This window comes from Myotis yumanensis, unplaced genomic scaffold, assembly GCF_028538775.1.
Source record: "Myotis yumanensis isolate MYYU_CA2020_CCGP unplaced genomic scaffold, mMyoYum1.0.hap1 SCAF_11, whole genome shotgun sequence".
NCBI classification, from domain to species: Eukaryota; Metazoa; Chordata; class Mammalia; order Chiroptera; family Vespertilionidae; genus Myotis; species Myotis yumanensis.
Genome location: NW_027223762.1, coordinates 5,536,072 through 5,552,834, shown reverse-complemented (window position 1 = coordinate 5,552,834; position 16,763 = coordinate 5,536,072). Strand labels below are relative to the sequence as shown.

The window sequence follows — 16,763 nt, the reverse complement described above, 5'->3', positions numbered from 1 at the left end:
TTAGCATATTATGCTTTTATTATTATAGGTAAGCTCCTGAAAATTCACCACCCAAAACCATAGGTATGACTTTGACACAATTTATATCTAACACATGGCTATATCCCCAGCTCATCCCTTGCCGATTCCCCACTGAATATAACGATCAGTCTGAATCCTGTGTTTATCACTCTCTTGCTTTCCTTTTTATATGACTTTATGGCATTTGTTTGTAATCTTATAAAATTTTTAAATGTTATTTGTGTTTAATTTGGAACATTTTGAGACTTACTTTTTTGCACTTAATGTTTTAGTGTCACTACAGTTCAACTGTTTTGACTGCTTCCGTGAATATACCACAGTTTATTTTCCACTCTCCCTCTGATGGGCATTTGGGTTGTTTCCCAGATTTGCTATTGTGAACAGTGCAGCTATGAGCATTCTTATACATGTCCTTTCTTGTACAAGTGCAAGGAAGGAATTCTGGAGTACAGGCTATGGGAAATGTTCAACCTCAGGAGATAATGACAATGCTTAATATTTTATGCAATCATCCTACACACATACATACGGGTGGATGTTTCAGATTGCTCAAATGGACAGTTGCTACACTTAAGTGATAAAATCACTCTATGCTATTTGTCATTTTACTCAGAAAAAGTTAAAAGAAAAAGTATGTATTTCTTCCACAACCCTAATATTATGTAAGTAGATACAAATTAGAGTGGCTCGAGTCAAGCTGATAAACTCAGACAAACCCAGACAATACCACTGCAGTAGGAATTATACCTTCCATGGACCAGTTTTCTCTCAGGTCCAGGGAAAGATGAACTTCCATACAGTACAAAATGCTGAGTTAAGAGCCCATGGTGTGGACATTGATGCCTGGATGTACACCAGACCTCCCCTAACCCTTCTACATGTGATGTTGAAGGGATTTTTTTCTAATCTGCAAATAGGAGGCCTTTTCTTGGTGAAAAAAAAAAAATCCATGTACTTTCTCTTTAACTGAGAAAGATACAGATGCCTTTTCAAGCCAAACAATAGTGTAATTAGCAGCTTGTCAATAATCATCAGCACATACGATTATCTGAAAATTTACTGTTCTTTTACCAGCCCTGTCATCCTCTAAACTCTACTCAGTGGTTTGATTGAACAATTACTCTTCTTGTTCAGAAATTATTATCTCTGGAACAAAGCACACCCCTTTGCATTTTTTTTTAAATTGTCAATTTTTCTATTTGGGTGAAACAAACTGGCTGATTTGAATTATAATTCCACATGAAGCTGCATTTCATGAAGACAATGTTTCTGCCTGATGAACAAACAACTTACCTTCACATAGAGCTGCTGGAATTCCTCGAGATTCAGCCTCCCGCTCGGACAGTCCTTGAGGAACCCTTTGTACCACTGCTTGAGCTCATGCTCGTTAAACTCAGTGCTCTTCACCAGGTCCTCCATCACTTCGGGAGCCAGTTTGCTATTCTGTTTCCCCATTTTGCCTGAAGAAAAGCAAATTAATGCAATTAGTGCCACAGCTATGATTATTTCAAACTTGATTAGGAGCCAAGCTGGAGTTCTGTGCAGTTCCTTGGTGGGAACTCCCTCCAGGGCATCTGATAAAAGTCTCCCCAAGTCTACTTCCTTCTGTTTGGTATTCTAGAAAAGAGATTAGCACAAACCCCTCTTCTCACAGTTCAAAGGGCTGCAGAGTTCACCCTCGTCCATTACGTGTCATCTTTCACATGGCATTGGTTACCACATGGGAAGGCTCCTGTCCCTTTTTATGCTACTCATGTAAAGTATATGGGCATTGTTTATATTTTCTTTCGATGAATTAAATTTATTTTCATTTGCTACCCAGGTACCTAATTCTACATTTAGTTTGTGGAAATATTGAGATTATTGATAAGAAAAATAAGGCTTTATACACAAATGATCAAAAAGTGGCTTGGAAAGCTGATCAGCAATGGTAGGGAGTCTCAGTTGTTCTAGTTCTAAAGTTGCAGATTTTTTTCCCAAATGGAAACAGCTCATGTTTATTAGTCACATTGATTCTCTATTTTTCTTCTCATCCACAGAGACTTCCAACAACACTGCTTTCAGTGCTGACCAACTCTTGGTGGCTTTTTCAAAAGATTATTTGGTGAATTTCAGCTGACATAATTCCATTCTTCTATTATTACTGTTAGTAAGTAAAAATAATAGTATATTAAATAATGTTACCTAAAAAGAAAGAAAAAGAACCAATGTTACCTGCATCAATTATGTGCCAAGTTATGTGGCCATTATCACAGTAGAGTGTCAGTGAACAGATCATAGGTTTAAAGTCATTCCTGATTTTTACTCCTGATTTGGCCATTTACTATGTCTGTCACTTATGGCAATGTTAACTGCTTTATCTTTAATTTCTTCCTTAATAAAGTAAATATAATAACAAAACTCTTTTAGCTTCACTGAAAGAAATAGGTAAACAAAGATAAAAATACTCCAAAATTAAAATAGTTGCATTAGTGCAGGAAAATTAAGAATTACTATGTAAAATTTCCTTTTAGTGTTGTTTTATAATAAAAAAGAGTGAAAACAAATTAGCCACAGATTGATTTAAAAAGTCAAAGTAAACTTGAAAATCTAAGGGACCACCAGAATAAGGAAAATGTCACAAGATCTTTAAAGTTGTTCAGAGGAGACTGAGTAAGGTTTTGAAGAATTTACCCAAGTGGACCTAGTGCTTCAACGTTCTTGAGACAAATTCTCTCCCGGGCTCTAGGCAGGTCTACACTTGCAATAGACCAGAAAAGGTAATCTCATCACATACTTTGTTATTATTTTTTACCTTCTTCTAAAACAGATTCCACACCCATTGTCAGTAACCTGCCCTAACACTGAACAATTCTTTCACAAAGCCACTCCCTCTGGGAAGGCTTCGCCCTCAGCACCATCCCAACAGCACACAACCCAGAGAGAAGATACCATTAAGAGGGCCATTTGTGTTCTAGGCTCTTAGGTTTGAGAAAATGCCTGGAGGATAAGGCATGCCCTTTGTTATGGAGCTTCTCTATTTACTCTTGCTCTTAATTCCAAGTTCCAAGTCTCTTATTAAGCAACTGTCTCTTAATTGTAAGTTACTGTGGGATTCCACAGCTGGTATGGAAATCAAGTAAGTACTCAGGTGTCGGGTTTATATAATCGGAGTAAGAAAACTGTAATTCATGGTTATCCTGATAATCAAAAGATGTTAAATTTTCAATACGTCACTTTGTTCTTTTTAGAGAATTACAAATTTTCATGATTGAACTAGAATCTCACCTAACAATAAGAGCTACTGAATACTGAGTGCTGGCTCTGGGTTAGGCAGTGTGTTGAGTGAGCACTTCATGAACTTGCCTATGACCTTATGACACCTCAGCAATAAGGATTAGGGCAGCTCTCTCAAGATCATACAAATAGTGTGTGGCCGAACTAAAATTTGAACCTGAATCTGCAAGACGCCTATGCACAATCACAGACAGGTGAATGGGAGGCATGTTAAGTGAAGGAACAGAAGGAGCAAAAGCAGGAAGAATCAGCATCTCCTGGCAGAGAGAGAGAGAGAGAGAGAGAGAGAGAGAGAGAGAGAGATCAGTCACTTTGCCAGAGCCTTCTTTGGAAAACCACAAGCTCAGACGTGAATTTGTATTAATAATGGAAAAATGGATTAAAGGTTATTTAAAACCACCTCTTCCAAAAGCCTTTTGAAGGTCAAAGTGTCAGCTTCTCTCTTGTGCAGGAAAGCTTGGATTTTCCATGGATCACTTATGATTCCTTAGCCTGTTCCAGCTGCCTGGGAAGAGGGTTGTCTCTTACACATGCAGGAAACATTGGCAGGACCATGAATCACAGTTCTGAACAATCAAATGCATAACTTCATGCTTCTTGGTTATACTTTATGATCAGCACCATCATGCAGGTGTGTCTGGCAATGAGTGAATCATTCAGAAAATCAAGTTCTGAACCGGCTCAAAGTGGCATTGACAATGCCCTCATCAGAACTTGTCTAGATTAATGACCACCCTCCTCACTGGGCTGTCTAACTCCAAGCCACCTTTTTCTGCATGGCTGCTTGAATGAATTTCTGAAACATAAACCTCACCATCTAATCCTCTCCCTAAAACTCTCAATAACTCTCTATTGTCTACAGAATGTAGCCCCCCTCGCTGTACCATGGCACAGGTCCTGCCTACTCATCTGTCTTTTCACTTCACATGCCTGGCAACCATCAACTGTTACAGGTCTCAGGTCTTACATGCTTCCACAGGTCCATGCTTTGTACATGCTGCTCTCTTTTCTTAGAATCACGTGCCCTGTGTTTGCTCAGCAGACCTTTTCTTCTTCAAGTGGCTTCAGCTCACAGGCCACCTCCTCCGCGACACCTTCATTGACTTTACAAGGCCAACGTAGGCATCCTTTCTCCTAGGCATCCCTCTTACCTTGCAAAAGCTTCCATGATCATTATTATTTAGTTTCTTGAGAGAGAGGACTGTCTTTTATTTATCTTTTCATCCTTAGTACCTCATTCTAAGTCAGTGATGGCGAACCTGTGACACGCGTGTCAGAGGCGACACGCGAACTCATTTTTTTGGTGGATTTTTCTTTGTTAAATGGCATTTAAATATATAAAATAAATATCAAAAATATGTCTTTGTTTTACTATGGTTGCAAATATCAAAAACTTTCTATATGTGACACGGCACCAGAGTTAAGTTAGGGCTTTTCAAAATGCTGACACGCCGAGCTCAAAAGGTTCGCCATCACTGTTAAGTGCTCAACAAATATTTTTTGACAGAATGAATGAGTGATGGGGACTGACCATGATGAAGTAGATGCTTAAGGACCTTGTCACCGATTTTCATCAATTTATGGTATTTTGTATGTCTTATTCTGAAGAGAATCAATGTAACCATAGTATAAATATAAAGTGCAGGCAGCATGTGGCAGGAATGTTTCATTGAACTGTATAGAAACTAGTCTGTTTTCCTGGAGGTTGTTTCCTTGTCTGTCTTCATCATCAAATTTTGAACACCTTGAAGGTGGGATCCATTTTTTTATCTCAGTACCCTCAGTTCCTGGCATAAAGGCGATGCTTAGTAATGTTTGATAAGTGAATGAAAAAGCATCCATGGGTTAACGCTCCTTTTGTTCTGGGCAGCAATGATATGGGTTAAGTAATATCTTTCACTTGGGACCAGGAATACAGAAAGGGTAAAAATTAAAGTAAAACTTATCAAGTTCCCAGTGATAAGGGGAGGGAGATTTATCCCAGCTCTGTTTCTAGTTGGTTCTGTGATCTTGGGTAAGATCCTTTCCTTCCCTGTTGCTCAGTTTCCCTCTTTGAAAAATAAGTGATTTGGGTCAGATGATCTTTAAGGCCCTTCTAACCCCTTCCATTCACTGATTTGCAACATAAGTTTTGTAAATATGAAAATGGAGTCCCAGACTTCAAATTGGCTGTCTCAAATGTGTGGATTTTTTACCTGAGAACCTGTCTGTACTTGAGTGTTTGTTACCTTAGAAGGGAGGGGACAGGAACTGGTATATTATGTTTAAGTTTGAGTTCCAGGCTACAAGGTAAAAACCAGCCCAGCCACAACCCAAAGAATTTTTCACTGCTTGAGTTACAATAAAGAGAAACTCAGTGCTAGGCACAAAGTGGGGTTGGTGGAGGGGTTCTGATGAGCAAGAGAGCCCCCACCAGGGATAGACCCTGGAGTGAAATTCCAGGACCACTTACCTGTAGAAAAGACTAAATTTTTCTACACTGCAGTTTACAGAAGGCCTTTGTGCACATTTGCCCATATAACAATGCTATAAGAAAGAGGTAATTACCATCCCCTCTTTACTGATGAGAAGTTTTAAGCTCGGAGAGATTAAATAATTTACTTTAGCTCAACCAGCTCGTAAAAAGCTTAGAACAGAATGAAAGAACTTCCACTGGTTTCTGATACAGGCTCTCTGCCATCTCTTGTCTGGATTCTGCAGCCAAGAGAGTTTTTCCCTCTTCTCATCCACCTTCTATCTTGTCTTGATAACAGGATTCCAGAGCAGAAGAGGCAGAGCACGTAAGAGTGCCCTTAGGAGAAAACTGGAAGACTTCCTAGAAGAGGGAAAAGGACCAGCAGGGGAGCCAAGCAACACCCACTTGTATCGTGTGTGTGTGTGTGTGTGTGTGTGTGTGTGTGTGTGTGTGTGTGTGTTGCCCTGAGTTGGCCCGGATCCATACTGCTATCTAAGTCCAGCTTCCCAGGACACGGCAGGACCTGCTGCATGTAATGAGGCACACAGAACATCAGGTCCAGCTTCTCTCATGTAATCTGGCCATCAGCCTGCCAAGATCCATGTACAGACTGCGGGGCTGAGATGGACAGTCCAGGCACAGGAGCAGATACACAGCAAGATGAGCACATCAACAGGAAAACAGCCCTGGAAGTAGGACTCAGAGCAGCAGAGAAAGGGCTTTAGGGGCTCAGACTGGAGGTCTATGGGATACCTGGCAGGGGTCTGGATCGCAAGTTGAGCTGGTTCTAGTGTCAGATTACCTGGGTCTAGCCCAGCCGTGGGCAAACTACGGCCCGTGGGCCAGATCCGGCCCGTTTGAAATGAGTAAAACTAAAAAAAAAAAAAAAAAAAAAGACCGTACCCTTTTATGTAATGATGTTTACTTTGAATTTATATTAGTTCACACAAACACTCCATCCATGCTTTTGTTCCGGCCCTCCGGTCCAGTTTAAGAACCCATTGTGGCCCTCGAGTCAAAAAGTTTGCCCACCCCTGGTCTAGCCTTTAATAGAACAAGTGTTCCTCACCTGAACATGGAAACAACTGGAAGAGACTAGACTTGCTCAGGCTTAGCCTCCTGCTGAAATTGCCCTCTCTTTTCCTTACCACCCATCTAAATCTTACTCCTTATGCAAGGCTTGGTCCCAATGCTGTTTTCTCCATGACACTCTCTACAAGCTCTCTACTGTCCTTTTTGTATCAATATGACCTGTGGCCTGGTTAACTCTGGGTAAGTCAGTTCAGCAGACATTTATAGGCATTTTCTATGAGAAAGGCCCTGTATTGGGCATGGTGAAATATACGGAGAAGACATGGTTCCAATCTTGAAGGGCTGAGAACTGAATGCAGGAGACATTCAAACCTCCTGGAATATGGAGCATGGTGAGATGAATTCTCACAGCACACAGCTAAAGATCACAAGTAACAGAGAGACAAATTCTTACTAGATCTGGCAACTTCTCCATTGACTGATTCCCAGGTGAAAAAATCTTAAACAGTGTTTCCCAAACATGTCCCAGTACAAGACTCATCCTTGGTTGTCTTGTTAAAAATACAGCTTCCTGAGACCCATTCTTTGAGGGAATTCTGTACGTTTAATAAGCTACTCAGGTGAATATGATCCTCAGTCAATTTGGGAAGCACTGATACAAACATAAATAAAAATCAAAGTCCAAGGAGAAAACACCCAAGGCAGCACAGACATAAACCCCAGTTCCTTCCTCTCTCCATGTGACATCCCTAATATGGTTTCGAGATCCTGCATTGGGGACACTAGCAGTAAGAATTTAGAAATCACACAACTAAGGATGACCAAAGCTTAAAAAATTTTACCTCTGGGCTCTTCTCTTTTATGCCCTTTAGTTTCAGGTTGGAGAATTTGAGGTTGTCCAAGATCCCATGCGTCACTGACGACAGAGCCAGGGTGAGAACCCCTGTCTCCTGACCTGGCTGGGTGTTCCCACCCTTCCACCCGCTAAGCGAGCTGCCTCCAGGCCAAACAAAGTCTATAAGCCAGGAGGCATGTTTATTTCTGTGCCAAGTGTTGAAACAGTTCCCATCACCGACCCTTTGGGATCCTATAAACAAATGACATGAGGTTGCTAGTTTCCAGAGACTGTTAAAACCACCCTGAAAACCAGACTCAAAGTTGCCCAGCACATTGTGTGGGGTAGTCTCTTCAATAAAGCAAATATCTGACACGCTGGTCCTTTGGGCTCCTCTCTCCTTCATCCTCCCGAAGCCAAGTGCTCACAGCCCCCCAACAGCATGTCCCAGGGCACAGGGAGAGATCACAAGCTGGCCTTTTACGCGGTCTCTGTGGACCTGAGCAGCTTTGGAAAAGGGGAGAAATCCTTTCTCTTGGTGTTCTCTGGAGACTTTCTCAGACCCTGAACCTAATGAGATTAGAGCCAAGGTCCTGGCCCACAAGCATGAAACAGGTGGGGACGCAGACTGCACTCTTGGGGACTCACGATGAACGAGTATTTATTTGATCTGTAATAAAGGAGGAAACACATTTTGATGGCAGTGTTAGAGCCAGTGACAAGAGTTTCATTCCGGAAAGTATAACAAATACAGAAAGATGAAAGCAGAAGTGAGCCCCAGGGATCAATCATCTGCTCTAACTCCCTTGTTTAATAGAGGAGCCCCAGGGAGGCCAGGGGACTTATGCCATGGGACACGGAGTTAGTGACAGAACCTAGCAGTGCCCTGGCTACTGAGCCTCAGCAATAAGACTTGGAGGCCAGTGCTCCCGGGGCACTTGGATGGGCCAAAGTTCCTAGCCGCTGCGGGAATGGGAAGAGCCAATCCATGTCCTGTGACTAGGGTATGAAGAGTGGCCTCCTTCCCTAGGCTGTCCCTCTACAGCTCAGGGCTGAGAACCTGAAGGGGCCCTAGAGATTTGCTAGATGGGGTAGCCCTGACCCAAGGATGGAAGCTGCTAGTGGACCTTAGCCCTTGACTCTGACTAAGTGGTTCCCTAGGTGGTTCCAAACTAAAATCACCTAGTAATTAGGTGGCCAAGTGCTCATGGACTCTACCTGCAAGGGGTCAAGTGGACCGATCAGCCTTAGGGGTCAGACCCAACTGCCATCTTCTTTCTCCTTTCCCAGGAACAAAGGACATTTTCCAAGTACCTGGGAACCACAGCTTAGACTACATCGTGCCCAAGTGCTAGGCTATGACTTTGGAAATGTTTCTGTTCAGGCTCAATTCCCTTTCACCCCATCTTGTGGGTTCCCTTCTTTCTTAATCAGGGCGCAATGTCTTTTATTTTTTACTTAAGCTTAGTTTAATGGAGAAAAAAAGTGTGCTGGTGTCAGACCTGGGATTTAATGGTGCTTTTGCTGCATATGAGGTGTATGACTTCTGACAAGTTACTCAGCCCATTGGAGCCTCATTTCCCTCATCTGTCAAATGGAAATGATGACATTGCTCATTGGGTTGTTATGAGAATTACTGAGATAAGACATAAAATTCCTTCCACTGTTCAACAAACAGTGGCTATTATTACCCTGATCACAGGACCCAGCAAACTGGGCAGCTCTAGCAGAGAGGTAGACATTTCAAGATTCAGGTCTAGACATCTAGGAGTCAGCCTACCCCTACACCTACATCAAGTCTGATAGGTATAAAGAGAAGTACACAGATTGGGAGACATGGAGAATTTACCATGGTCCTATTTACTCTCCTTCCTTTAAGTAAAAATGCTTCATATCTGACTTGACATATTCAAGTCATCTGAGGACCCCACAGTCCTGAGTAAGCATCAACTATTGAGTGAAGTTCCCATTCAATTCCTTTCTCACCCACTGAACAGAAGTATGAGCTGATTAATAGCTGGTAACCTTTCATCTGGGAGTGTTTCAAGCAGCCACCCACTTTTCTGCATCTTATTTTTACTTCCCGGTGCTTGTCTGTGACTATTCAATGTGTTTGAGAATCAGTTTCTATGAAAGGAAGGGGCTGATCCTGGCAGCATCAGAACCTTAGTTCTGGGAGGTAACAGAGGAAATGCTTTCATTAATAATCACAGCCTTCTGTCCAACAGATTGCGATCTAGGTTGTGCTGCCAAGTCCCAGTGGGTAGGACCGTGGCCCTTATCTCCAGCAGCAGGGAGCCGTGAGAGAGAAGTGCAGACCTGGGGCCCATGTCACCTGCACATCCCTAGTCACAGGGCTCGGAGCAGCCTTGAGCATAAGTGGTGCGTATCCTCTCCTTGTTCTCAGAGTGAGGACCTGGGTATCCTGAGGGGCGAGTGACATGTCCAAGTGTCTACTGATAAAGGCGGAGTCATTCAAGTCTTCTGATTCTTAGTCTCTTTCCCCTCTGAGAGCCCTTTGCACTGACCATCCTCCTAAACTGTGATTTGCACAGTAATTCTAAAAAATACTTTGTGGGTAGGTCTCAAATACAGAGTGTTGAAATTGACATATAAAGTTGGCTTTATAAAAGTAAAATGTTCTGCTTGAAGGAGATGTGATACTAAACTTATTCAACAAATGTTCATGCAATATTGTCATATAATTCAAATGTCAATATGGTTCCCATATTGATCTCTAGTGCAGGCCTTTCCTGAATACTAGATAATATATCTATCAGCTTGCTTACATGTCCACCTTTGTATCCTATAACTTACCAGACCCAATATGTTATCTTACTGGGCTACTCTCTGGGTAATGGCCCCACTCTCTGCCCAGGGACCGGTTCAGAACCTGTAGTTATTGAGGATTCTGCTCTCTTTTACGTTCCTTTATCTAATTAATCATCAAGTTAAGTAGTCTGTAGATTGTACTTCCTAACTTTTTCAAATTCCATCCACTCTCTGTTGCCTCTATGTTAGATCAGGCCATCATCTTCTATGTCTCACTTTGATTACCACAATAATCTTCTAACTTGTTTCCCCATCTACAGTCTTGCCCTCCTTAAATCCAACTATAGCCGAAATGACCTTCTAAAGCATAAAGTCTAATCATGTCACTGCCCTGCTTAACCCCCTCAGTGGCCTTTATATCCTCCTTCTGAATCCAGTCCTCAGCATGGCTCTCAAGACTACTCTGTCCCCTCTCCCCCGGCACCCGGGAGAAGCACTGATAGGGAGACATGGTGGTGTTGTGGGGGAATTCCTGGATCAGAGTCTCTGACATTCAGGACAGCCATGTTAGGAAGCATCTTTGAGGCTCAGTGCTGCCTTCTGTGAGATGGAGTATGATAATGTTACACACAGTATTGTGATAATGTTATCACAGCTTAAATGATATATAAGATAGGAAAAATCTATCCCATGTTCATTATAATGATTGAGATTCAAATTTGAAAGATAGAAAATTCAAAGAAAAGATGATCCATGGGTTATTACTTCGGGGTGCCTAAGGCCAGATCTAGGATAGTTCAATGAGGTCCAGAGAGAGATCCATTTAAAGGTCAAAGGAAAGAGCCAAAAAGGTGAAGGAGAGTAGAATTTGTCGCCGCAAAATATGCTGCTTTGGCATAGGATTACTTTAGGATGATTATTTTTAAGAAATAGCAGACATAGGAGAATCTCTGAAAACAGAGTCAAAGTTACCCTTCAAAAAGACACATTTATAAAGGGAAATCTCTATCTGTAAGGCTGTTTCCCTCTTTGTACCAGGTACAGGCAGATGTCCAAATCCCTATAAATTCTTATTAATGGAGAAGGCAGCTGACTTAAATCTGCATAACAACCTTGACCTGGATTTCTGGGCTTTGCCTGATAGCTTCCCACCACTGGCTTTCCTCCCAACTAACGTTTTTTTGTTTTGGTTTTTTGTTTTTACTAGTGATGGTATTTAAGGTGGTGACTTGGGCCATTTTGAAGAGTTACTCAGTTTTCCTGGTTCTCTCCCATGTACACTAGAGGTCTATGTGTTATTAGACTTCTGCTTGTTTTTGTCCTATTAATCTGTCTATCATTACAGGGTATAGCTTAGCCAAAAACCTAGACTGGTAGATGAAAAATGTATTTTTCTCCTTTGCAAACAGTAGTATCTCTGGATGTGTCTGTAGATCAAAATCCCCTACTCTCTTTTTAGTATAAGGACATTTACTTGAAGGTAAGGGCCACCATTCTGAGTTCTCAACCTGGAACTGTTGGCCATGAAGCCAGCTGATATCCTCAGGAAAAGTTTTCCAGGGCCCTCCCAAGTGGCCTGTGTGGGCTTTCTGTGCTTTGATTGGTTCATGGGACACCTTTCTCTAAAACACCAGAGCTGAGTTTCAGTCCCAACTCTGCCATGTTTTCCTGTATGACCTTAGGAAAAGTCTGCTACCTCTTAGAGCTTCAGTTTTCTCATCTTTGAAAGTTCTATGAAAGTTTCCCTCACCCAACTCACCAGGTCATTGTAGGGAACAAAACAGTGGAGGCAGTTTGTATATTGTAACACTGTTTGTAACTCTTCATTTAGTGCACTCTCCAGGACATCTCAGGAAAGAAAACAAGACCCAGATATGGAAAGAAGTGGGCTTTGTGAGGCAGGGATGAGGAGAGGGAGTAAATTGCAAATCCCAGGCAGGAAGGGGTGAAGACACGTGTTGATGAGCAGCCGACAGAAGGTTCACAAAGAAGAAGCTGGAGGAAGAAGAGCCAACCACGTGCCCGTTTCTTGGATCTTTGGGACTAAGATGGGTGGAAAAGACACATTTACCAAAGGTTGCCAGGGAGTGCTGACCCTCTCTAGTAAGGTTCCTGTCTTTGATGTGTTTCTAGCTCTGACTTATGCTCACCCTGTCCTTGCTGGGCCTTTGTGAAGGATCCAGCAAGGCTGGAACAAAGCACTTTATTGTGGTACATGATAAATATATTGACTGAAAGGGACAATGCCAAGGCTGAGAGGGCTAAAATTAGACCTTCCAGTTCTGTTTGATTTGGCAGTTGTGTGCCCAGGCTGCTAACATGGCATCCTCTACCCACGTCCTTCCGTCCCTGGGCCTCCTGAGAGCACAGGTAACGTGTGCTGAATGAGAGGAAGCGTTGCTTCCTCTGCCACCCTGTGGGGATGACAAATGCTTCCGGGCCTGTGTCCTGCCACTTGGAACAGTACGTTTAGTAATACTTAGCTTGAAAGGATATGTTTCCTCGTCAGCTAATTTGCAGATTAGGATAAAACCATATCTCTCCTTCCCATTAATATAACACTTTCCCATAGTGAAACCATAGGAAATCTCAAGACAATCATATACTTGAACCTTCTATTTGTCTTCACCTAAGAACTTGCAGCTGCATCTATGTAACCAGCACAGAACCCAAAGAACCAGGTGTAAGCACCTTAATCATGCTGTGCAGTAATGTCATCTACAGGAAGGAGCATGGGCCTTGTTGTTAGACATATGAGGTGAGATCCCAATTCTAGAACTTCTATTAGATTGTGCCCTTGGGAAAGTTACTGAACCTTTCCTACCTTGTTCGTTCAGCTTTAAATTACACACAACCTCAAAATGTTAAATGAAATAATAAATCCACATAAATGATTTTTAGCAGTAATAATTATAACTTATCAAGTGCTTACCATGTGTTCATAGATTATGCACTCCACCTTTACAATAATTTTATGAAGTAGATGCCATTATGTCTTCACTTCACAGTCAAGGAAAATAAAATTTAGAGAATTGAAGACATTTGTTCAAGATCACACAGCAAGAAAACAGTAGAGTTAGGATTTTGAACCCTGGAAGTTCTCTTATTCACTGATAGCTTTTCTGTCTTCTTAAAGGAGATGAGAAACAACCAAGTATTCTCCAGGACAAAAACTATTATTTCAATGTAAGAGTTCGCCATTCTCCTTCTTGCCTGGATGGTGCCCTGATCTATGTTATTTTTTTCCCCAAGGAAGGCAACTTAAGGGTACTCCACAGCTTGGTCCATTATTTCACAATTGCTAGCTTCTGATTCCTAGGGGGTGGGGGACAGGTTTGGATGCTAAGTACAAAAGCAGCAGTTGAAGGTACTGAGAATTTTTAGCCAAGAGAAGCAAAGACTTTAGGGAGGAAATTTGAGCTCTTTTCAAATAAGTGAAGGATTTACTGGCACAAAAATAGACTTATGGATTAGCATAAAGGAACAGAGTCTAGAAATAGATCCAGCTATACATAATTACTTAATATATGATGAAAGAAATTTTTCCAAACAAGAGGAAAAGGGAATATAATCTTGTAAGTGATGCTATCATCACCACTTTACAGCAATTCGATGAAAAACATCAGATAGAATCACACTATATACCACCTTTTAAAAAACATTAACAGTTGGAACAAACAGTTTAATACAAAAATTAAGTCAAAGATAACAATTAGAAACTGGAAATATGCTAGACAAATGTTAATAGTTATTGTGTATGTATACACAGAGCTTTGAATATAAAACCAATACAGTTATTAAGGAAACCATTAGAATCAGAGGAGATAAATGATTGGAGTGTGGCTAGATAATTCATGCCAGAGTAAACACAAATAATGAAAACAAAACCCAAAAGCATGTTTAACTTACTTACTAAGGTTAAGTTAGGCTTTCTAAACATTCAAAGCAATGGCAGAAACTATAAAAGATAAGATAAATAGATAGAGTTGCATAAAAATTCAAAGCTTAGGCAGTCTAAAAACACCAGAATAAAGCAAATATCAAAATGGGGAAATATGAAACATAAATGTCTTCTAAGTACTAAATATGCTTAAAAATAAATGGGGAAAGGGTATGAAATCTGGGCAACAAATATGAACAGATTATGAACAAAAGATGAAATATCTTGGCCAACTTCAATCCTACAAATAATCAAGCACAGTAAAATTGTATATTGTTGCAACCCACCAAAAAATACTAGAAATCAAGAAGCTTTATATATCAACACTTTTAATTCCAGGGGAAGCTAGCTTAAAGAAATAGTCCAAGAGAAAAAAAAAGTGATACACAGGATATATTTAAAGCAGCATTATTTAATAATGGTGAAAAATACTCTAGAACTATAAACATTCCCCATTACAGAAATGTATAGTAAATTATGGCACATTAACACCATGGAATATAAAACTGTGAGTTCTATGTTGAAACATGGCAAATTACTTATGATATTCTAAGTGGAAAAAGCAGACATACAATATTGAACAGTCATTATAATTAAACTATTTACTGCAAAAACAATGAAGTCACTTTGAGAATGAAAGAAGGTGCTATTGTTTATGCAAGGACAACAGGCATTATTCAGGGCTATCCTAAGCAAATTGGGGTGTATGGTCACTCTACCTCTCCAACTTCCTCTCCTATCAATAACACTTATATGCTATGCCACAGCCACACTCACTTTGTGGCTTTGTCTCTAACACATCAAGTTTACTCTCATATTAGGTCCTTTGCATTAGTTTCCTTTCTCCTTAGAATTCTCTTCTCCTAAGGTCTTTCATGGCTGACTTCTCAACATTCAATTCACTGCTCAAATGTCACTTTTTTGATCTTTCTGTTTAAATTTTTAAAACTCGTCTCTCTTTCAATACACTCCTAATGACTATCAATTACTTTGCCTTAGGAATATCTGAACTTAGCTGATGTAGTTATTAGTTTATATGATCATTTACTGACTTCTTTCACTAGAATGTCAGCTCCAAAAGGGCAGGAACTTGGCCTGTTTTGTTTACCACTCTTTATATCTAGACTTGCCCCTGGTACTGAAGAAATAATTAATATTTTTAAAAGAAATACCTTAACTTTCTATAATTTTTAAATACTAGCTCCTCTTCTTGATAGTGATAGCTGTTAGAGTTATTATACGACTGTGCTCAATGCAAAGAGATTGTCTCTACAAAATTGTTTGAAAGAAAGGTCAAGTTTAAGTTCCCCTATCTACCTGCTCAGGTGCTCAATAGGGATATGCAAAAGTCAGTCAAGTTCTTAATTATTACCAACTTCAGGGAAGAACTGAAATAAGCATTCTTAAATAAGATTAGAGGGTATGTCAATATAAATTAACCATGGTAGTATTATTGACCCTATCATTAAAACCATTACTACCACCTCTAAAGTCCAGGCATCAATTGATATCTATGTGGTAATATTTATAACATGTACACCATGATAATCTGTCATACAGGTATCATTATCTAAACTTCACAGATAAAATAACTCATGTAACTCAGAATATTTTGTGACAGAGCCTTATTACAAAATCCACACTTCTTTCCATCTTATTCAATCAAGACTCTTTAATCCTTTAAAACATTATGTCAGACAATGCATTTGGAAGTATTTTCTTGCCATTATTGTATGCTTTGGTCCTTGCTCCCTGCACCCCTTTTCCCATTGCCTAGCTAGTTCCTACTCTTGGCACACCCCAAATGATCTCTCCTCCAATCCTCACCCTGTGGAGGTCTGGGTTTATGTGTCTAGAAGGGCTTCCTCGGCACTCTATGCTTCTTTCATGATTGTTCTTAACAGACTACCAGTACCTGTCTCTACTGCTGGAATGTGAGTTCTGAGAGGGCATGAACAATGTCTCCTATCTTCAGAGTACATAGTAAGTACTAAATAAATACTTGAATAAATAAATAAAATACTTTTAACTTAATGGAATTGTGGAGGCACTTGGACATGTTTAAAGACCCACAGGTCTGTATCACATGGAAGTAATGAAGGGTTTTGGAAGAGCACCTGACACTCAGGTGCTTGCAGATTTCTCTATCTGGAAACTGTCCCAGTGAGCTATGCATCAGGGTATGGTTATCATGGAGATTTCTCTTGGAGATATGCTAAAATTAAATGGATATCTATGTGGTAAATGGCTTTGTTGTCTTCGCTATTGAGGCCTTGCAAGTGATGGATAAAATGGGAGATGCTGCCCTGACCGGTTTGGCTCAGTGGATAGAGCGTTGGCCTGCGGACTGAAGGGTCCCGGGTTCGATTCCAGTCAAGGGCATGTACCTTGGTTGTGGGCGCATCCCCACTGGGGGGTTGTGCAGGAGGCAG

General features: G+C 40.8%; 1 protein-coding gene across 1 annotated transcript in view; it reads right to left on the bottom strand.

Moving 5' to 3' along the window:
• VSNL1 (visinin like 1) overlaps positions 1–16,763 on the bottom strand; it is a 65,340-nt gene that overhangs the window by 31,827 nt on the left and 16,750 nt on the right. Inside the window, exon 2 of the mRNA XM_070428707.1 lies at positions 1,315–1,481. Coding sequence (XP_070284808.1) covers positions 1,315–1,476 — 162 coding nt within the window. The 5' untranslated portion in view covers positions 1,477–1,481. The remainder of the gene's footprint in view (positions 1–1,314; positions 1,482–16,763) is intronic.